Source organism: Miniopterus schreibersii, assembly GCF_964146895.1.
Source record: "Miniopterus schreibersii genome assembly, chromosome: 1".
Lineage (NCBI taxonomy): Eukaryota > Metazoa > Chordata > Mammalia > Chiroptera > Miniopteridae > Miniopterus > Miniopterus schreibersii.
The window spans coordinates 131371083-131395130 of NC_138101.1; the positions used below are offsets into that span (position 1 = coordinate 131371083).

General features: G+C 31.8%; 1 protein-coding gene across 2 annotated transcripts in view; it reads left to right on the plus strand.

The window, feature by feature from the left end:
- Positions 1–24048, plus strand: part of NOVA1 (NOVA alternative splicing regulator 1) — a 145598-nt gene that overhangs the window by 1641 nt on the left and 119909 nt on the right. For both annotated transcript variants that reach the window (XM_081158297.1, XM_081158298.1), the window contains exon 2: positions 876–1019. In XM_081158297.1, the coding sequence (XP_081014423.1) occupies positions 876–1019 (144 nt within the window). The remainder of the gene's footprint in view (positions 1–875; positions 1020–24048) is intronic.

The window sequence follows — 24048 nt, forward strand, 5'->3', positions numbered from 1 at the left end:
GGACGGAAATTAAAGTTTATGGAGTTGGCTCTATTTTTTAAAACATTTCATTTCATCTTACCCCCTCTCCGTCTTAATTATTTGTAGTTATTTTGGAGAAAGAACATTATCTGTTCGGTCATTTTTAAGTGTATTTGATACAGATGACTCCTAAGCTTTTTAGCATTGGTAGAATTCTTCTTAAGGTTCTTTAATTAATGAGCTTAAAGGAGATCATGGTAGACTAAGAAGTGCTAAAGAAATACACCAGGATTAGTTAGATTTGCCCGTTCAAATCACTTTGAGTTATTTCCTGGCAGTTACTGAAGGCTTGGAATACACCCTACAGTTTGGGTGGGTTATTTGGTAGGAGAATGGTTGTTTTGCATACTTTAAGTAGGATATTTGCAATGGCTAATTGCAGTCCTTATGTGTTTGCTGATGTCAAACAAATATAGTTCATTACTATTTACAGTCCTTTTATTTGTTTTGCAGTATGTTAAGAGGTTTGTCATTTTATAAATCTCTGAAGTTTTGTTAAAGGGTCAGTTCATTTTGTTTTACCATAGTAACCACAGATAGAATTGGAAGACTTCCATGTTTGGAATAACAACTGGAATTTAGTCATCAGTTTCTACAGTGCTGCAAAATAATAGAACATGTTTAGATTTTAATTCCAAGTTTGAAAGTATAAATCCTACAAAATGGGAAACATTTGTACATACTTATTTTTTGGTGTAATTGTTTTATTTTTGTTCTTAAAAAATTTTTAACCCCGTATTTCCTGCAGCTATATGCCTAATGTTCTAATTGCCGCTTTTCTCTCTTGAGGGTGGAGAGGGGATGTAAAGTTTAAATTATCATGTTAACGAAGTATATTTCTTTGCATTTTTCAGAAGACGGCCAGTATTTTCTAAAGGTTCTCATACCTAGTTATGCTGCTGGATCTATAATTGGGAAGGGAGGACAGACAATTGTTCAGTTGCAAAAAGAAACTGGAGCCACCATCAAGCTGTCTAAGTCCAAAGATTTTTACCCAGGTAGGTGCAATGGTGAAAAGATTTTTTTGATAAATCCCCAAGGAAAGAAAGAGAAGCTCTTCGTGTGTTGTGTGCTGTATTGAAAGAAATTCTTAACAGTGTAGACTTTATTTTATGTACTTGCTGTATTAGAATGTTTGTGGAAATTCTTAAAGACTATTTCCATTGTTGATTCTTTTTTTTTTTTGGTAAAAAAAGATACTGTGTCTGTGATTTAGACCAATTGGGAGATGAATCTTCTGGGTATTTCTAAATACTTTCTAATTGGGGGAAAAAACAAAAAACACCAAACTCTGAAATTTAAAGATAGAAACCTTGACAGCTGGCATCAGGAAATAGGGCTCTTCTGAAGTTTTCAGACATCATTGTAATGACAATTAGTCTAGAGTGAATTCAGAAGAGGGGGTAGGAAGCCTTCTTAAAGAATGGACCATTTACTTCTAAATCCATTATGTACCTCTTTCTGCTTCATTGCTTTGTTTGTTGGCCCTGGAGTGAAGTAAAGAGGACAAGTGCTGCCTCTTCGGATTTTTAAAATACTGTGTTTTTAATGTAATTGTGACAAGAAAATATATTATGTAAGGAGTGAAATAATGCTTCAAAATTTTGTTACTTAGGAGCTGTATTTGATTAAAATATGTTAACAGTTTGTTTGGTACTGTAACCCATTAGAATATGGCAAGTTTCCTAGGTGGTATAATGTATTTTTGTACTTTTCAGTGTGCTTTTTTAATTTCAGGCATTATACAGTTCTGCATGTTCATCTTCTTTTTAAAAATAATTTTCCTTCTCAATATATGGATTTTAAGTTTAATTGGAAAAACTCCATAATTGACTAGTGTATCTCCTTCCTAGATAAAACATTAACTGATTTGCTTTTACCTAGATGTAGCTTCTGCCATTTTTTTCTATTATTTTCTTTTTATGGTTATAAAAAAATGTTTATTCAGTGGTGAGAGGAACTAGTACTACTAATTTTTTTTTTCCTGGTAGAAAAGAAAAGCTGATTTGCTTTCAGTGAACTAATTCAGTAAGAGTTCTTTAATACAGCAAAGACATCTGGCATGAATGTAAGCAGAACACTTGGAGGATTTCTTTTTCATAGCCAATCACTTGCTGGTAGAAAATGGACCATTATGCTGATTAAGAAGGTTTTAGAATGGTTGAAACTATTATTTAGTTATTTAAGTTAAGTGTAGTTATATTTGGTAAACATTAAATATATTAAACTACAATGTAACTTATTAGATATGACATCCTTTGAAAGTTTGTTTCCTGTGAGTTTTGTTGGTGGCTTTCCTTGTCTCTGAAACTTTCCTTATTCATTTAAGAAAGTTTGCTAATATATTCACATTCGTATGTTAAAAGATATATTATGATGGAAAAAATCAGTTTGAAATTCTGAAAACCCTTAATACAGGTAAAAGCACTCAAAAGAGCTTGATTGCAGAATTAATAACGTGATAGTTCTAGGAAAAGACTGCAGTGGTAAATTTACTTTCAGTAGGTGAAAATGAAATAGTTTTTTTGCATTATACATGAGGTGGTATCAGATGTTCAGGGATGTTTTAGAAAATTGATGTTTATCGAGGGTATTCCAAATAGTAAATTAAATGCCTTTTCATTTGAATATAGTTTATTTTCAGTGGTTTCGAAAGGGTACACCAAGAAATAGACCTTTTTGTTCTTAGTCTACTTAGTGGTGCGTTTTTTCTTATTACGTTGAAATTGGTTATTTATAGTTCTGAGTCATGTTATTCGTATAGAACAAGGCTGTCCTTTTTTTTTTAAAGAAGGAAAACTGGAATGTGTTGAATAAAATTTTGTGTGTGTAGTGACGTAACCTGATCAAATGTGAGTTGAAATGTCTGGATAAAAGAAGGCTTATACCCTGCCTGTAACAGGTGGAAACCAATCAGACACAATGGAATCAATTTTAAGGATAAAATTAAGCCTTGTAATTTATAAGAAGCTTTAATAATTCTGAACACTTTATATTTTAATAAAATTTTAATTAGGTTATTACCTGTTTGGACAGATGCATCTCTTTTCTTCTGATAGACTTTAATTATAATAGTCTTTTTGTTCACACTTGACCACAAGCCTGTGGAATTATCTAAGGTCCTGGTATTCTTCAGCATACAGCCTCTCAGAGCCTTTCAACTTCTTTTACTTAGATATACTCAAATACTTAAGGTATACTTACTCTGATCATCTCAGATGAACTATATTTTAAAGCTTTCATTTATAGCGCCAAGTTATAAAGACTTTCTTATAGGATTACGCAATAATTCAGAAGTCCATTTTTGTGTGTTTCATGTATGTATTTATGACTCTTTATTCTTTTGGAATGAATATGCCTGATGTTTATTTCATGAAGCATTTTACTGTTTCTCATTTTGTGAGACATTATATTTGGTGAAAGTGTACTTTAGTTGTAACCTAATGGATTTTCTCAAATTACCTAAATTTTGAAACAGAATGTAACTGTGTTCAAAAGATTTAGATAAAATATTGCTATATTTGACAAAAACTTCCTTCAGGATATATATATATATATATATATATATATATATATATATATATATGCGCATATATATATATATATATATATATGCAGAATACAGACACACTTTGGAGATATTTTAATAAATTTCAACTCAAATGATTATGTGCATTGTTTTCAGTTATAGCCAATATAATCTCATATTTTTCATATTTGTTTTTCTTATTTTTGCTCAGGTTATAGCTTTAAAATGTCATAAGCAACCGTGCCTTTCTAAGTAATTTTTTATATTTATGGTTGAAATGAAGAAAACATTTTTACACATTAATTAACATGAATTTAGAATTTGAAGTACAGTATGTTGCATTGTATATTTTGGCATGTCATATAGGAAATAAAATAATTTGGGGAATTGTGTGATGAAGATTGTAAAGTGCAGTTTTCAATTACTATACTCAAAAAAAAAAGAGTACAAATAGATTTATTTTTTATTGTGCTGTGTAATTCATTTATCTATTTTAAAAAAATCATAAATTTTACAGAATACTAATTACTGGTGGTGTATGGATGTATCTTTTTTCTTAATTAAAGCAACCTAATTTGATGTATTTATATATCATTTTTATAATTAGGTTACTTAAAGGTGTTGCCATATAGTAAAACACAGCTTTCTCATTTGGGAGACTGTGTTGCTGTATTTATTTTCCGAATGGTGGGAGTGTTCTTTTCTTCTTTTAAGTGGCATCTGAAAGTGTGTTTAGTTTTTGTTAATAAATAGATTGACTTTACCTGTGAAAATTACCTAATGAATGGTTTGGGTAGGTAATTGGAAAAACTTACTGGTTTAGAATAGTAGAGGATGTATAAAATAAATATTTTCGTATGCCTTAGATTTTAGAACACTTCATAGTGTACCTATTTTTTATTCTATTATGACACTGGAGATATTTATTATGTTAATCAAACCGGAATCTGTCACTATAATATTAGCTTATATTTGTGTGTATTTTATACAGTTTTCATATTTGTGGTTAAAAAATTGGATCACAGCTAATTAACATACATTGTTTCCTTTCATAGTCTTTATGTTAAACTGTGAACTTATTTCTATATTTATTATATTTTAATTTTATCGCTGTACAATTTAGGTGATGCTTTTTAAGAAATCATAAATCATTTGTATGTTACATTTTTAAAAATCATGATAAAGCAGGATATAAGTGATTTTTTCTTCTAGTAAAGGAAGTATCTCAGACAGCCTTAATTTTGACATGGGGAAAATTCGGTGGCCAATTTAACCTTTAAAATTGGGATTGTCTAAGAATGATTTTTTTTTATTTTTTAAATTGGGGGAATTAATGAAGTTTAAAATAGATCACTTCATTTGTTTACGTAGTTGAAGGAAGAGTATGATATTAGCAGTACAATGTGAATACTTTGTTATAACTTCTAAAAGTCTGTACTCCTAGATTCAAAGCATCCTAGATTCAAAGCATCTTAGAAATTTATTGCTATATATTTTAAGCCAAAATTAGTAGATAAACAGAATTGTAACAAGTAGAAAATCAAGTAGTATAATTTCCAGTATTGTTCAGTTTAATGGATAGTTATCATTACACTGTTCTATAACTTTGATTCCAGTATGATAAAGTTGCTGATAACATGTTTTTCTTTAAATCTTAAAGTTGTAATATTTATATTTGTAATATTTATATTTGCCATACTACTTATTATTGTGGGTTACTTTATATTTTATCTCTCTACATCTTCAGTTGAAGGAAGAACCATAATCGCTCACTTAGATAGTAATACCTCTCTGAGAATTTGCTGCAGTTTTAATTATTTTTCACTTTAAGCAATAGGAAATCTTAACATGAAGGAGTGTTACTGGTATAGCACAATCTGTATTAAACTTGTTTTGGAAAGATAATTTTTATATTTAACTCATATAAGGAAATGTTTTGTGGCATGGGATTTCAAGAAAGATTGACTTAGCTTTAAAAATCTTAGCTATTCATTTTATTTCATTCTGATGCTATATCTTCTGTCATTCATTTAGTAAGTTATGGAGCATCATTAATTGATAGTATTTTCATGAATAATATAGCAAAATGTCCTTTAAAATTTGATATTTGAAGTCTTCTGGATTTTGGAAAAATAGCTAATTTTAAATTTGTGACATTATAAGGGAATACATTATGTCTAACAACATTGTCTTGCAAGTGTCATCCCCAAAGGATTTCAGGTACAGTTTAAAAATAGGGAACACAATTGGTGAAATAGTTCAGTATTTATGTATTGAAGATGTTTTGTATAATACACAAAGAAGAATAATGATCTGTGTCTTGAGAGTTATAAGGAGTATGTGGTGTCACTAAAAATCCGAGCAACAAACCACCAATTAAAAACTTGTCTGTGTTATAGTTCTTTTGCTTTGTTTTGCTCTGGTTTAAAGGAATTAAGATTTTTTTTAAGCTTTTAAATGACACAAATAACATTTATTGAATATAGTTATGCCACTTGTTGACAAAAATTCAGCACTTAATATAACCTTTTTTTTTTACCATAGAGTTTAGTCTTAGTTGTTTCCAGTTTAGTAGAGCTGTGTTTTAAAGCACAACTTTTATGGGCAAGTGCAGCTTTTCAAATTAAAATGGGGGAATGAGGGTGGGAGATTTGTGCTTGATTGCCATCTCATTTCCATCTTTGGATACAGCTCTAGCATAAAGTTAAACAACATCTGCAGAGATCTGACTGACAAACATCTCTCTGGGACTCATCATTGCAGCCTGCAGCAGGTGCATTCAGCTTTGCAGTCTTTTCCAAAAAGAGGTTAGTTTGTTCTAACATTTATCAGTAGACCAGTGGGAGCAAGTGACTAGAGAAAAGAGGTTGGTTGTCACTTGTCCAGTGCTGGAATACTACAGGTAATTGGACTGGACTGGTGGGAACCACAGCAGTGTGTGTCTCACATTGCACTGCAGCTGCTAAGGAGCTTAATTAACCTGACCCTCAGAGACTGAAGTGTCATGGCATAAAATGCAGCATGCAAGAAATGCAGCAGTACTTTTCAATAAATACTTTCTGTTGCTCGCGTTGGTGAGAGTTCCACTTTTTCATCCTGTTCTTTAAAGATGTGTCATCAGCTTTTGCATATGCAAATATTTGAAAGAAATAATTTTCATAAGTCTGATAGAATCCACATGAAAAGAAGATGGGGGGCTTTAGGTATAGAAGCAAAAATAAAATGATGTTAGGTCAGAAAAATTTAAATTTTCCTATTCCAAATATTTGAAAGTATATTTCCAAATCATGAGGGAGCAGAAATAAGAAGTACATTGTAGTTCTTTCTGTTTTATTATCTTAGATGAACATTTGTTGATTTATTTTTGTTGGACAAATAACCCATGTAAAATTTTGTGGTATCATTTTAGCATGTTAGGGGCTTGGGCAAGCAAACTTTGCTGAATGTGTTGAACTTTTCCCGCAAATAAGACAAGTAGAGCATGTTAAAATACTTTTAGGATGTTACAGCGTAATGTAGGAGTTCTGTTAGAATGGTTCTTTATCACATTTTATTACAAGTAAATTAAAATTTGATTAATTAAATAAAAACTCTAAAAATATTAGTCTGTCCATTTATATTTTAAATTTCTTAATCAGCTTGAAATCCTGACTTACAGTGATACACTGCCATGGCATTTTTAGGAGTTTCCTGTACGTTGTAATAGTATTCCCAATTACTGCTGTCCTGCTTATTAATTGGCCCTTGAATGGAAAACAGTTCCTAAGGTAAAAATGCCAGTTATATCTTACAAGGTACTATATAGTCTTTTAAAATAATTCCGAATTTAAAAATATCATTTGGAGTCTTTTGAAGCAGTTTTACTATTAGTTTTACTGATTTGAACTTTTTCGTATCCATTGAATGTAACTTGTCAGTTACCTAAGAGTAATTAAGTTTTAGAGTTTGCGCAGATTTTTTTTTTTTTTGTAATTTATACTTTTCTTGAGGAATTTTTACCAGTATTGCCAATAACCGTTTGACTCTGAAGCCACTGTTTGTAAGAAAAGTCTATTAAATTTTATTTTGATTAAATTGTGCATAGTTGGTAATTTATTGGTAATTATGGTAATTATGGGAAATAAGATTAAAATAATTATCTCTAGACATCAAGAGAATCATTCCCATACCTTTAAACATATTTAATTTTTCCATCAAGATTTTTTATTTTCGACATTGCGAACTATTATTTTCTTAACAACTCTCATCAATATAAAAAGGATTCTTTAAAATTTCACCTATATACTTCACTGTCATTTTAAAATTTTTGATAAAGAAGATACGAAGAATAAACATTTTAAGACTACAAAGAGAAAAAACAACCAGAAAAAGAATATTATGCACACTGACAAACCTTTTGAGTTTCTTTCAATATTTGCTAAGTTTCAAGCCACTATATGGACTTCCTTTTCCATAACAAAAGTTGATCATGAAAACACGTAATATCTGCACTCCATCATTGATCTTTTGCTGCTTCCTGCAGGGCCTGTCATAGCATCGTTGACAGGACCAGATGAAAAATGAAATCAGTATCTTGAGTTTTTTAACAGCAAAATGATTCAGGTAAGATGATTTGGTGTGGAAAAAAAAAACCATTTTTTTACCATTCTTAAACTAATTTTATTTAATAATTGATATATAAAATTAACATTTTTTTTAAATTTTAAGACCTGTTCTTACTGATGTTCAGTATATTTGTAATTTCCAGTGAATTTTATTCTGAACTCAGTAACTTTTAAATTTTAGACTGTAATGTTTCTTACTTTCCTTGTGAAACTGAGCATACTTTTTGTTTGAAGTTTTGAGGAATAACTTTTCTTTCTCTTTTAAAGACTTTTAAGAACAGTTACACATTGAAGGGCCCATAATTCTTTTGCAGTATAAATTTTCACAGAATGAACTTATTAATAATTAAGACTTCAAGTCCTGCATTCCCTCTAGGGTGTAATAAATGCTGACTCTCAGTTGATTCAATTTTTAAAAATCATTCTTATCCCAAAGAAGAAAGTTGTCTTCATTTAAATTTTTAATAATTTGCTGCTCTAGGAATTAGATTGGGCAGTGACTCTGTTACAAGATCTAGTAATTTGGGTGAAGGGCAGAATGAGAAGAAATGGGGTAGTATATTTAAATAACACACAATAGGGAATTGTGGTACGTGTTTTTGTTTTATGTTGCTAAATATTTTAGAACTGTAACATTTAAATTTGGGTTATATTCATTCTTGAAATACTTGTTTCGGAAGGAGTTAGTGTTGGAAGCAGGTGAGCTCTTGGAAACTATTGATTCACAAACTTAGTCTTAATCTTTGTATAACTCGTTTTAATTTTTCTAATACTAATTTATATATTTTTTAAAAAGTCATGAAAGTACTTTTTAAAAAACAAACCTAGTTTTATTTTTTAGTATGAAATCTGTCTAGAATCTTTTTTCTTGTTAATTATTGTGTGTATTTATCAGATGCTTCTAGGAGCCCAGATGTAGGCAGCTCTTTGGTTATTATAACTTAGAATTATTACAAAACATACTTTCTTTGTAAAGGAATATGGGCTGTTTTGCTGTACCGTAAAAAGTTGTTCTTCTATTGTTATTGCCTTCTTGAGTTTTGTTTTCAAATTTTCATGTTATATGGCATCTCTGTCAAAGACCTAGTGAGGACACTTAGGAGTAATGAAGAGGCTTTCCTTTTGAAGGGATTGGAAAATCATGTGAACTAGATGAATGGAATGGGGCTTAGATATGATCTCTTCCAGAATATTCATTTAGCAGTTGAGAAAACCAAGATAGGAAGAGCTTATGTGATGTATGCCAATAATTTTCCTGTGACCTTTAAATATGTTTTCTGAATTTGTGATACTATTGTAGTAGGTATTTGCCTCTCTTTGTTTTGCTGGTGTTCATAACAGTTGGTTTTAAAAGAAGAAAATATTACGATTAAAAAATAAGCATGAAGCTAGTTGTAAGACAATCTAAATAAAAATGAAGATACATAATAATTATTCATTTAAGTACATCACTATTTTCTCTTTTTTTGTCTGTGCATTTCATTACATTGATCCACTTTTCATTTCATTTGAATTACGATGTTGTTTCCATTTTTTTTATAGGTTTAAGGGCTACTTTCTAATATGATTATAAAAGTATTTAATGTGGTTTCGAAGATGTTTTTCCATCACAGTTTTAAATTAAAACAAAAAATCTTTTGCTATTGTCAGTTGAAAAACTGAGTTAAGCTCCATCAGTGTGAAAGACTTTATACCCTCCTTCATGCCTGCTGCTGTGTCTGCAGCATCTAGCCCTGTTTAAATGAATGTGTGGATGAATGAATTAATGACCAATTTGAGGCTGCTTCTGTGAAGGGCTCATGCAGTATCATTACTATGGATGCAGAAGGCAGTCCATCTTATTTTTTCATTATATTTCTAGGTTTTTTTTGATGGTGTGTTTGTGTGTATAAAATCTGTATTTTAGGTAAATGAACTAATGAGTTAAAAAATGCAAACAAACTAAAAAATGCTAAGGCGTGTCCATAGAAGTGTTAGGACAAGTATAGGCCAAGTATCGAGGAAGAAAGAGTGTGGAGTAAGGTAGGGGAATTTTGCTTTCTATTTAGATGTCCTGTTTGAAGAAAACTGAGAGTTAAGGAGAGTACTCCAACATGAAGATCACTTTTAAAATGTTCTGTCTTAGGTACATGGGCTTGATTAATATTTATTAATGAAGTAATTAAAAGTACCTTCATTACAAGATTTAATAGTATATCATGTTATAGTTTACTTGCTGCCACATGGGTACTTGTGCAGTAAGAAACAGAACCTACTGATGACTTTTCTTGAGATACCTTGAAAATCAAAAATTACTTATTACAGAATTAAAGTTACATTATTTTAATATTTTCTTCCTCACCTGTAGTGGGGAAGTTAACATGTATCAATACATTATGACTTTTAGAAACTGAACTAAGGAAAAAAGTATACCAGCTCTAGAGTAGAGTGGAATTTATTTGCTTAGAATTTGACTAACTTGAATTTCATGTATGTGTTTCTTTATTTGAACTTAAAAGTTATTGAATTGGGCTACCTCAGAGTCTTTTTAGTACCATTTTAAACAGTTAAAACTTATAGAAATGCATGAAATGCTAGTGTTTTTTCTGTATTAATAAGCACATTGTTTAATTTTTGCTTTAATAAAGCAATGAACTCCACCCCTGCAGCACTCTTGGGGAGTCCCACATTCTGAAGGAGTACTCACTGACTGACTGAATAAATAAATATTCTTTTAAAATATAAAGCAGTGAGCCGTCCAATATTTGATAGATAAGTTGATTTGTTATCGTGCTAGTCCCCTACATCTTAATAAATTCTCACTTATATTTTTAAAAGCTGGTTGAGAATAGTGGATTAAAATAACTCTTAGTGTTTCCTTACCTGGCTGCTTCCCCTCCCCTTCCCTACAACCATGGCCAGATGTTAACATCTTTATGGACCTTTATGTGCTACCTTTGTGGTTAGAACTAAGTGTAAAATGCTCTGAAGATCTTTCTCTTAAACAAGGGAGTGATAAATAACAAAGATGAATCCTGGTTATAATAAAATTTGATACTTATATAATTATATCTAGAAGTTGAAACTACCTATTTCAGTGGCAGGATCTTGAGAGAATAGAGTACACTTCAAAGAAGACTTCAGAAGAAAGCTGACAGGGTTTGAGGGTGGAATTTTAATATGCTGCCTGGACAAGAGTAGAAGGTCATTTGAAGCAGGGAGATAAAATGTATAGTAATGGAGATATGAAAAAGTCCTTGTATATTCAGGGCTCCAAAATTAGTTCGGCATTACTGGGATAAAAAGTGGTTATTGCCGTAGGGGGAGAGTGGGGATAGAGAGATACTTGTGCAAGTAAGAGATAATGTATTACATATGAAAAAGAAAAAAGTCTGATTGAAAAATATTCATCTTGGAGATATTCATTAGCAAGATTTATTTTAAAGAAAAAGTACATCTGCATATCTATAAAATGACTGACAGTAGTACTGTAATTAAAATATATGTATAATTTGTATAAATATAAATAGTGACACTTGCACTTTGGAGGAAGGATTGACCTAGTTATCTAAAAACAGAGTTGAGTTGTAGGTTGAGGAGTCTGGCTTTCTGCTAAGGCAATATAAGTAGAATTAAAGAGAAGACTAATTTATTTTAGAGAGGAAAAGATTAAGGGCAACTAGGAATGCAGAAAAAGATGTTAAGAAATATAAGAGCTATCTCTTATTAAGAAAGTATGTGCCAAGTATAGAAGAAAAAAAAGCATGGAGACCTAGGAAGGACAAATGCCAGTGAAGAATGTTTTGCTGTAATCAGGACAGATCCGGAGATAAAAATCTGTTTTTGACATTTGTTCACTTTTACACATCCTGTAGTCTATACTGGAGGCTTTAAAGTTAGTGACTTGATGGTTTCTTTTACTAGTTTTAGTTTACTTTTGATTAATAGCTGTTTAAATCATATATCTGATCACATTTGTCTTATTTCTTTAGTTATATGAATATGTAGGCCTTTCTAGCTCTCTTGCCATCTGAAGAGATATATTTTCAGTTGGATGAAAATTGGTGATTTGCACAACGTATATGTTTCTTTATGTGTGAATTTGATGCTGTTCAAACACTAAAGTTTTATTATGTGATAGAAATATTGATAGAGGTTATGTCAGTGAAAATGAAAATTGAGACTTATTGGTGGATTCTTTATTATGTAATTATTTTGTTTGGAGTTTCAGCTGATTATTGAGATTCAGTAGGATTCCCCATCACTGATAAATATTTTAATAGTCTTCAAATTCAGATGAATTAAAAAAATTCTTTGAAAAATATGGCACTGATTTTTTTCTTCTAGAAAATGAGATTAAAACCTATCTGACATTTTATACTGATTTATGCAATTATTAGCTAGTTGTATAGAGAAACATTAAAAAATTGACAGCCATAGTGACATTAAGTACCAGATGGTGATTTGAAATAAAAATATTCACTGTATAGTCCTTATTGAAGTGCTCATAATTTAATAATACCAGTTGTATAACTCAAAGGAAGCATAAGCAAAGCCTCATTGTCTTTATTGATAAGCATATCATGGTATGATATTATGGTTCATTTTTGAAAATTTTTAATTACAGTTTACATTCAATGTTATTTTGTATTAGTTTTACATGTACAGCATAGTGGTTAGACAGTTATATACTTTACAAAGTGGTTCCCCCAGTATTTCCCGTACCAACCTGGTGCCATACATAGTTATCACAATATTATTGACTATATTCCCTATGCTATACTTTACATCCTTGTGACTGTTTTGTAACTAACAATTTGTAATTCTTAATCTTTTCACCTCTTTCACCCAGTCCCCCAGCCTCTCTCCCCTGGGAACCACCAGTCTGTTCTCTTGTGTCTATGAGTCTGTTTCAATTTTGTCTATTTGTTTATTTTGTTCATGACTTGTTCTTAAAGGGATTAATATAGGTAAGATGACTGCATACATTTTTTGCATAGCCAATAAAATTCAGTTCTATTTTGAAGAAATTTGGAGTTTGTGAAGTTCTTCAAAGTAACATTTGTTTAATTTTAACAAATTTTATGAATTCTGCCTTTAAAATGCTATTCTATTTTTTTATTTACGCCGTTTCAATTGAAAATTTCCAGCTTTCTTTGCAGTAATATTTTAATTTTATTTTTCTGAAGTGTTTACCTATTCTGTTTAAGAAAGGTATGGTCCTCTCAAAGCTTTATCACATTTTTACTTACAATGATATACTTGACATCTTATTTAAAAGCTAGAATGACTCTTGATATGGAAACACAAACTGTGATAATAAACTAGATATGCCATATGTGGCAGTTTAGGTTGGCATGTATCTCAAATGGCATGTTTTATGTACTGTATTACTAATATTAGTAATCTTACAGTGGAAGACTGCTATTTTTATTGTATAGCCTCATGCTGGTGGACTTAGATTCTGACAGACAGACCTTTTACTTTATAAATCCCTGTTTTTACCTCTTACAAGGCTGTTGAAATTATCTATACGGGATCTATCTTATAACTGACTTTTTTTCTGAAGTTTGTGAAAATGAGAACTTTATGAATATATAGTTAGATAATTATGAATGTGAATAGTAACCATATTTATTCAATTTTTATTAATGCTAATAGATTTGGTAGGCCAAAGTGGTTTCGTAAAATAAATAATTAAGAATAGAAATCAGTATTTTTATTTTTAGTAAATGTGCATATGTTGTTAGGAAAAACTTTGAGGTTCTATAGTCTTGGCAGTAAAGCCATTTAAAGCAACCCACAATCGCCCTGCTGGGTGTGGCTCAGCGGTTGAACATTGACCTAGGATCCAGAAGATCGCAGTCCGATTCGGTCCAATTCGGTCTGATTCTGTCAGGGCACATGCCCGGGTTTCGGGCTCCATCCCCAGTCAGGGGCGTGCAGGAGGCAGCCGATCAATGACTCTTTCATCATTAATGTTTCTATCTCTCTCTCCCTCTCCTTTCCTCTCTCTGAAATCAATAAAAATATATTAAAAAACAAACAAACAGAAACTGCAATGTGAAAGGGATAATTTAGGTAATTTAAAGGGATAAATAATGTAGGTAAGGACTATATACATTTTTAACTACTTAAAATATGTAGAAAAAATATGATTCTGAGGAAAATTTTGAAGAAATTTTGGGTTTGGGAAATGTTTCAAGTAACAGTTATCTAAATCCGGTATCTTTTGAAGAGCCAGGCTCTGAATTTCTTTATGTGCATATTTAAACTATATTACTGTTAGTGGGTAAAGTGATGATCTTTTTAAAAGTCTAAAACCATATAACTAAAAGTTACTTAATATTAGTCACAGCTTAATTAGATCTTACATTCCTATTACTTATTTTAGTTCTTTTTAAAATTTTTAAAAAATTGTAATTTAATTTTTTTTTGGTTAATCCTCACCAAAAAATATTTTTTCATTTTCAGAGACAGGAGGAGGGGTGGAGGGTGGAGTGGGGGGTGGGAAACATCGAAGGTCGCAGGTGGATGCCTGCACACACTCCCACCTGGGTGGGGATTGAACCCAAGCACCATGAGCAGACCAACACTGCAACCACTGTGAAACACTAGCCAGGGCTATTTTAATTCTTAAAATGTTAATGTAGACAGAAATTTTTATTTCTTTTTTTTAATATGTTTCTATTGATTTTAGAAAGGAAGGGAGAGGAGGAGAGAGATAGAGAAACATCAATGATGAGAGTCATTGATCAGCTGGCCCCTGCATTCCCCCTACTGGGGATGGAGCCTATGACCGGAGTATGTGCCCTGACCGGGAATCGGACTGTGACCTCCTGGTTCATAGGTTGACGTTCAACCACTGAGAATGCTGGCCAGGCTTTTTTTTTTTTTTTTTTAAGTTGAGAAATAAAAGACAGTAAGAGTTAAAAATTACTGGTATGATAGCAAGTTAGTGATGAACCAGTTGTTTACTATTATTCTGTAACTCTTTACATCAGACTACTTATAAATTTTAATTCAGAAATATAATATTACAAATTTAGTTAAGAGTCACTGAACTGTCATGTTGTTCCATCACTATATTTTTGATGGGTTGGTAATTTTTTTCTCCTATTCATATGAAAATACTACAAATTTATTTTTGCCAAGGAAAGCAAGACTGTAATAGTTAAGCAAAATGGAATAATAAAAACAAGTTTTCTATCCTGACCTGACCCCTGTAACACAGAACCTTGATATCATGTATGTATTTTTGCATCTTCATATTTATATTAGATTTCTAAGATAGTTTGAAATTTTGCCTTATTTATGAGATTAATTTATTTACATGAAATTATTTAATATTCTTCAATTAGCACTGTAATATTTGTCTTTCACTTTTTAAGTTATATATAACCACAACTCTAGAGATTTTTAAATTATAGACTTGAGGTTAGCAAGGTCTAGTCAAATCACTATGATAGTACCTACTATAATCAAAATTTTTATCAGGAAAATATGCTTTGGATATTACACAGTGAGGTTCATTAAGAAATTATCAAGTCAGTTCAGTACTTTGTAATGCCTTCTGGAGATGTGAGATGGAATACAAGATTCCCAGAGAATGTGGTATCAGACAACGGAGTTTAAATCCAAACTCTGTCACTTATTAGATGTATGATTTTGCTCAAATAATTTCATCTTTTTAGACCTCTAATTTTCTCATCTGTGTAATGGGGGATATTAGTACCTCTTGCATAGTTATAAGTTGTTGGTCTAGGTATCACAAAAGGAAAAATGTAAAACGTCACATAATACCTGATGTATAATAAACATTTTATGACACTATTTTTTTATTTTCTTTTCCCCATGTTTGTTGATTTAATAATACAAAATTTACAGCAGAGATTTTAATGTAAAATAAATTACATTAATGTGGTCCTAAAAGGAAAAGATTGTTGTAAGGATTCTTTTTAAAAATTTTTTTCTCACAATTGATTGTTACAAAAACACAGGCTATGCAGAGAAAGTTAAAGCTAATCTCTCCTCATCCCAGTCCTTTAAGACAAGTAATATAAATAATCTGGTACATACTCTTTTAAACTTTATAAATGCCTTTTTATATAGACTCATATTTTTAGCATATAATTACAAGTGATGTCGTTATGTATAGGGATGAGTTTTCAGCAAATCACCTCTCTTGTTTAATGGGTCTGTAGAGTTTCTAGATACTTTAAGGTGCCCTTCCAATCTGAGCTGTGTAAATACTTTTACTTGCATAGCCTAAAAATGTAGTCTATGATACCCTTGAAGATAGGCAGAGCTTTGTTTGTAGGGGCATGAATTTATAATATTGAAGTGTATTATAATCTCATGTAAGCATATAGGCTTATTTGTATTAAGACTCAAGACACGTAAGACTTCTGAAAATCCTTTCCATAATAGTCAAAAAGAAAGTCATAGTGTATTAAATGATGAGCCTAGATGTTTAATAATAGAGGTAATGATTCATAAAGCTTGTTTTTCAGCTTTTTTTTAATCTTAAATTTTTTTTTTAATTGCTTTGTGAGGGCCTTGTTTCTGCAACTTCCATGGAAGGTCCAAGAAAATTTAATGGTGTAGTTTTACTAAGAGTATCTTTTAAGTGTCATGGTTTATTACATCCTGTTCCTTAAGTATTCCTGTTTTCTAAGAATCATCACAAAAATTTTTGATTGCCATTATGGTGAAATTGTTTTTTATGATATGTCTATATTGTGTTATAATTAGTGTATAAACAATGCTGTATTCAGATGCCATAGATAGTAAAGTAAATATTATTTATGTATTAAATATTTAAGATTCATCTAATATAGCAAGAAAAACTATATATATGATTTTGTTTTGTGTGAATGTGCCTTAAGGATAATAAATGTAATTAAGATCATACTGATTCTGGGGCTGATCTGTGGAAAAAATAAAATCTGAGTGAATATCTGTCATAGTATAGAGTAAATTCAATGTTATGTTTAGAATGTTTCACTTTTGAATATATAAGAATACTAAGTGCCATAGGAAAAAAATAAAGTGAGAAACTTTGCCAAAGTTCACTTAATTCCAGAATGATTAAATACTATGGGCCTAATCTTTAGAGTAATGGATTTATTCTTGGAGATTGAGAACCTGTAGAGATTAGTGTTCGAAGTCTGATTGGTATGACAGTAATATTGGAAGTTGGTAGTTTATAGAAGAGGAATCTATATTAGTCTAGGGTAGAGGTTTATCTTTGTTTATAATAGTGTATGGTTTTGGAAAGTAGAGAAATTTGAAATAGGCTGTGAATGCTGAAAATAACCTTAACTTTCTTCTCACTTATAGTAGTTTCACTTTTCTTTGGAACTAAGGCAGTAGGCTATACAATATATAATTAAAGTATCAATTCCAAAACGGAGTCCTCTTATCCTGGTCGATTATTTTATGTCCTATTTCACTGAGAAAATAAAATTAAAGGAAATTTTATAAGCTCCCACCACCAGATTTAGCCACCTAACTACATCAGCACCTATCCAATATATATTTTCTCTTATTATTTTAATAAACTTTCCCTGCTCCTAGCAAAGGCCATTCCTCTATTTTTATTCTAGATCTTATTCCCTCTTAGCTACTCACATATCTTTGGGGAATATTTTCTTCTTCTTTTTTTAACATTATCTGTTTTTCCCACTTTATTTTCTTTCAGCCTACAAATATCCTATTATTTCTCCAATGTTAAATGACATTTTCTCATCTCACTTTCTGTTCCAATTACCATGCAAATAACAGTAAAATGCTTCAAACTAGTTGTCTATACTTGTGCTGTCCCTAGTTCCTCTCCTATTTTTTTTTAAAGCCTTTCCAGTTAGGATTTTGACTCCAGCCTTCCAGTAAAACTGCTCTTGTCAGGGCCTGGTGTCTTCAGTGATGATAATTCAGTGGTCAGTTCTCAGTTCTTATCTTTCTGTACCAGTCAGCAGCAGTTGACAGTTATCGCTGTCTGTTTGAAACATTTCACTTTACCTTCAGCACACACCTACCTCACTGATTGCAGCCTCAAGTTTCCTTTGCTGGTTTCTCCCCATTTCCCTGAACTCAGTCATTGAGCCATTCTCTTCTTTGTAGTATACGTGCTTACTCCCTTGGTGATCCCATCCGGTATCATGGCTTTAAGTAGCCATCTGTTCTTTGATGACTACCAAATGTTTATGTTCATCTCGGATTTTCACCTGAATGCCAGACTGATGATGCATGTGCCTACTTGATATCACTTGTATGTCTAAGAAGTGGGTTAGAATTAAATATGATTTTAAATATTCTGATATTTCTGTCGTATTCCCAAATCTACTTCTCCCACAATCATCTCCATCTTAATTGGAGTTTCATCCTCCCAGTTTCTAAGACCAAAATTCTTGGAGTCATTCTTACCTTCTCTTTCTATCAGACTTCACACCTAATCTGTTATAATTTTGATTATGTTCAAGATATTTGCCTTAAATGAAAGCCAGTGTCAAAACCAAGTAAATGTTGCAAAAATGCAATCTGCTTTGATTAGCCAAGTAAAGAATTAACCAACCAAAGATGTGGTTGATTGTGAATTCATTGTTAAAACTCTGAAATGCTAGAGTTCATGTTTAATTTTGTTACAGGGAAATCTATAGGAAAGAATCTGTATTCTATGGAATATCAGTATCAATACATCCATTATAGTAGCATAAATATTTTTATACCTGTGAGAATTGATTTTTAAAGAATAAATATGAAGCAGTTGGAGGAAGAAAATTCTAAATAATACCAGTTCGTTGGACTATAAAAAATTAAATCTATTTATCTTTGAGGATGCAGTCAGCTTAAAATGTAAACCATGTTAGATGATATTTGTATACACTGAATGATAAATATGTACTCAACCATTTGGAATATTGTGCTCAGCAAAACTTCATCTTTTTGAGGATTACACCTTAAAGAAATTACACATGTAGAAAAAAAGAAGTTATTCAAGTGGTAATTGTTTTTCTGTAAAATATTTTGGGATGTTTTTATGCTTATCAACCAACTGAGAATGTCCTCATTGTATTGCCTATAGAAAATTATTCTAGTTCATGGATTTTATTTCTCTCTTTAATTTAAATCAGTTTTTACTTTACTATTTTATTTTGTCTTTTCATTCTGTACTCAGTTATTAAAGGAAATTGTATTATTTTTACACAAAGGTAGAAAAAATAATTGAGTTTTCATAGAGCCAATATAATATTTTTAATTAAATAATTATGTAGTAACAATTTTGACTTCTGATCATACATTTTATTGGTACATCTTACTAGCAAAAGACATTTGCTCTCTGGAAATAATCTGCTAGAATAAGACAAAATAAATCTGTATACTTGTCAGTATTAAATGATACAGTAGAGGAACTTTGTTAGTCACTTTTGTAAAAAGGAAAATTTTGGTGGTTATGGTTTCCTGGATTATAGGGGAAAGAACATATAAGTATTCATTTGGTTTGATTTTTAAGTTTAACAGTGAAATTTAATTTTGTGCCTCAAAATTATAGCTTAAAATTTGTGACTTAAGACATTTTAATTTTGCATTCTTCTTAATTACGTATTTCTTTCTCAGATCATACCTTAGTATTGCTGCTCATTTGTGTGAGATAAGTTTGCACACTACTCTTATGTATTTTGGAAATGCCTATATTGTACTATTTTTACACAGCTGATCGAGGCAGATTCTATACTGACTCCAAAGACCAGAGTCTTTTTCTCATGTCACTATATGCAAAAAATTCCTTGGACTGATGCTAATTTTCCCATATTTGACTTCTTTTTAAAGTTTCTTGTGTTGGAATTTTATTTTTAAAGTGTTATCTCATGTGTACTTAAATCATGTGTATTTCTGTGTATTCAAATCATGCTTTTTAATTTTCATCCTTTTAAATAGCTTTAAAATGTGTCTACATAAGCAATTATAATATTTAGACTAGTATCATTTAATAAAAGTTAAATATGAGTATGAAATATAAATTTGGAATTTTAACATATTTCACGATTAGTGATTTTTCATGTTGTTTCTTTAAATTTGGTGTTAACCAAGTTAAATATCTTCAGTTTTTCTAACATTTATTTATCCATGTTTTGAGCGAGCAAATATTTATTAAATATGTATTATATACTGGGCATTTTGGTATGTACAGAGATGCAAAGATACTTAAGACCAAATCTCTTCTCAGTGAAAAAAAAATGAAGCTGGAGAGTCCGGCAGGCAAGGAAGGGCTAGGTTATGGAGGGTTTTTTGCTCTGTGTCAAGTAATTTGGACATTTACTTGTCTTAAATCGGATTATATTCAATACGTTTAAAAGACTTTGTAAATATTCAGTTGTGATAGTTCTACTTCAAGAACCAAGACTTGTTCCCTGGCCGGTGTGGCTCAGTGGTAGTTAGCCAACATACCTGAAGGGTCATGGGTTCGATTTCTGGGCAAGGACAGGTATCTGGGTTGCAGGTTTGACCTGGCCCCATTTGAGGTGCGTGTGGGATGTGTCTCACATTGATGTTTCTTGCTCTTCCCCCCACTCCCTCCCTCCCACCACTCTCTCTAAGAAATATCAGTGGGAAAAAAAATGTCCTAACATGGGGATTAACCAAAAAAAAAAAAAAAGAAAGAAATAACCAAAACTTGTAAATGGTAGGGGTTTTTACAGTTTTCAGAGAATTATTTACTTGAATTTACCTAGAAGCTATTTCACAATATAGTTGAGTTTTTAATATAAAAAACCATCATGTATGGGGTAGCTGGTTAACTTTTAAAATTTGAAGTTATTAAAGTAAGTGACAATTTTCTGATAACATTTTTCAGTTTTAATGTAAGTGACCATTAATTTATGTGGCTGTTTAAAGTTGGGACCCAAAGCTGTTTGCTGTAAGATATTGTTTTACCTTAAGACCCCATTAAAGAGAAGGGTATATGCAGAAACTCACAGAATTAATTGATTTTAAATTAAGACTGAATGATATTTACAAAGTAGCAATGAAGGTGTTATAATCTGTGCTGATCATATCATTACTATTTTACTTTTTTCAATTTTATGATATTTATATTTTTGCAAATCTTTAAAAATGTGTATTCTTTGCTTTCTTGAACAATCAGCATTTAAAATATAAATGTAAGCTCTGATGTAGCTCAGCCTCATGTTTTTATTACCATCCACTTTATGTAGTTTTGCTCTGTGGTTGCTGAGCATCCCTAGATAAAAGACTAAATTGGGTCAATTGATTCTACTACTCGGCCCAACATATATTTTCAGTTGAGCCACCTCTAAATATTATCCTTTTGTTTATCTCCATTTAGCTTTCTATCCTGTGCCTACTTTTCAAACATCTTTCATCTTTTTCAGCCTAGAAACTCACCTCGAACTCATCCATACTGTATAAATGAACTTGCTTCACGGTTTCCATCAACTTCTTTTATAGTACTTCAAAATACTCTGTAATTTCACCTTTAATCCTTGTCTGCATCTCCAGAGACGGACTTCTCTCTTCTATTTTGTGGCTCTCATTTATTCTGCTTCCTTTTACTTTTTGCAGACTCTTGTTTTATTATGTCATTCTTTTGGATCTTACTATTTTTCTAAGTAGATCCTTCTGTTTGGCTTAGAAACGTATTCACTTCTATTTATCTTAAATTATAAAAGACTAAATTTTTTCTTTGATTCTGATAATTCTTTTATGGTCACTGTCTCTCTCCCTTCCCATAATCATTAAATTTCTTGAAAGGATAATCTGTATACTGACTTCCCTCCCTCCCCCCCTCCCCCTCCCCCCCTTTCTGTATTCTGCTGCCCCTGAAGTTATTAAACGCTCTTAAAGGTCATTGATATCCTCTCAGTTCCTTAACTCATGTAACTAACTTTCAGTCATCTAGTCATCACATATTTGGTTGTGTTCATGTATTAACCCCTCTTGAACACACACACACCACGATTCCTATGTGTCATTAAGGTTTCAACCTTCATATTTTATCATTTTAGGAAGTTGTTCCTGATCACCTAAATCTCATTAAGCTGCCCTTCCTTTGTGCTCGTGCAGCATTCCCTACTTCTCACCTTTATTCGAATTGTCTAGCACAGTGGATGTTAACTTCATGACAGTGAAGACCATGGCAGCCTTGTTTACACTGTATCCATAGTGCTTAACGTAGGGTCCTCTGCATAGTAGGCGCACAGTGTGTATCTCACACACGTGAATAAATGAGTAGATGAATAACTCAGAGCGTCAAAACTATTTATTTTAATAATTTATAAACATGCCTTTTTTGTTTTCTGTTGCAGTTACTGGTACCAGTTGCTTTCAAGTTACCCAGTTAGAAAAACTAGTTGTCTTCGATCTTGTGCTCTTCTGTAATCTTTTTCTTCTCTCTGCAGCTGTTGCCAGTTCTTGTCTGTCTTACCCACGAGTTGTGCCTTGAATCAGTACTCCTTTTTATGTTCTTGCTGTTTTTCTTCACCATCAGATGTTTAACCTGCAGCTGTGCTCAGTATCGACTCTGCCAGGGTAACAGGGAATCGTATGTTGGCATGTTCCATAGCTTCCCATTTATCTTTGGTCTTTCAAAACCCCTTCCAGTCTAGTGTAATAAGAAATTTGAATCTCATATATGATTTAAAGTTCTACCCTAGCACTAGTCAGGCTTTGGCCCTGGGAACTTGAGGGTGGTATGGTCTAGTCTTTCTCTGTCTTTCTCTCTTTAGATTTCAGTGGGACCTGGATTGATGCTGAGGTATCTCCCCCCCCCCAATTCTGGTTCTAGCTCCTTTAAGTTTAGGGTCTGGATGGAAAGAAGAAACGGGAAGAACTTTATTTTTACTTAAGTAGGCTTATGATTTTAATATTCTATTGAGTTTTGCTGCCTCTGCAACTTACACTGACTAGCCATATAATGCTGCCTTTTATGTCGCAGGTGTCTAAGTGGTGGTTTTCTTAGGGTACATTTATTGAATCTGTGAAGAGTTCTACTAGGGTCTCCTACTGCCCATTTAACTTATTGTGAGATATCCTTGATGAATTTTCTTTCAGGCCTTCTATTTTCTGGCCACTTGGGCATTGTCTGATATCTACGCATTCATCTGAGCAGGAGGAAAAAGGCAGTCTTTCCTTGTGAGTGTACTCAGTAGGTAGAGATCACCCTTTTGTCTTGCAGCACCACAGGGGAGGGGGGGTGCTCGCAAAAGAGCAACTGTCTACCCTCAGTTGTTTTCAGTTCTCTTCAAAATGTGAGTATACTTCAGAATGTGAGTATATTCTCATCTCTGGGTTCCAGCTTCTAAACCCCAGGCAATAGGAAAAGTACCATTAATCATCCTCTTACATGTATACCAAAATCTTTTAATCTGTATTTAGTCTCTAAACCAAAATAACATTACCAATCATTGCTCGTAAGCCAGGAAAAGTACTTTTATTAGGAATATTTATAATCTAAAAAAGCACACACCACCCATTTTACAGAATTTGGGAAAATTAAAGGAGAATACATTATAATACATTGATCTCAATAAAGTAAAGCCTGGGTTGGAATACTTTAAAAAGGCAAAGTGTCTGTATAATATCAAACTTATGGACTATCAGTTTCCACACATTACAGGATCATGACAGTGCTTCCTGAACAACCGAAAGAGGTGATTCAGGAAATAGAGGTATTTTACCTTTATGTGTTATATTTTAGGAACAGAATGCCTCTGGAACTTTTACCTATTCATTTAAAATATATGAAGGTGTGTGTATATGTACAGACATACACATATATGTATGATATAGGTAATATGTAGTCCTTTTGCTTTTTATTGAATTTGTTTCAATGAGAAGTTTATCTTGATAACTTCAGTTTTGCCAGTGACAGTATTTTAGTGCTATAACCACAGTGAT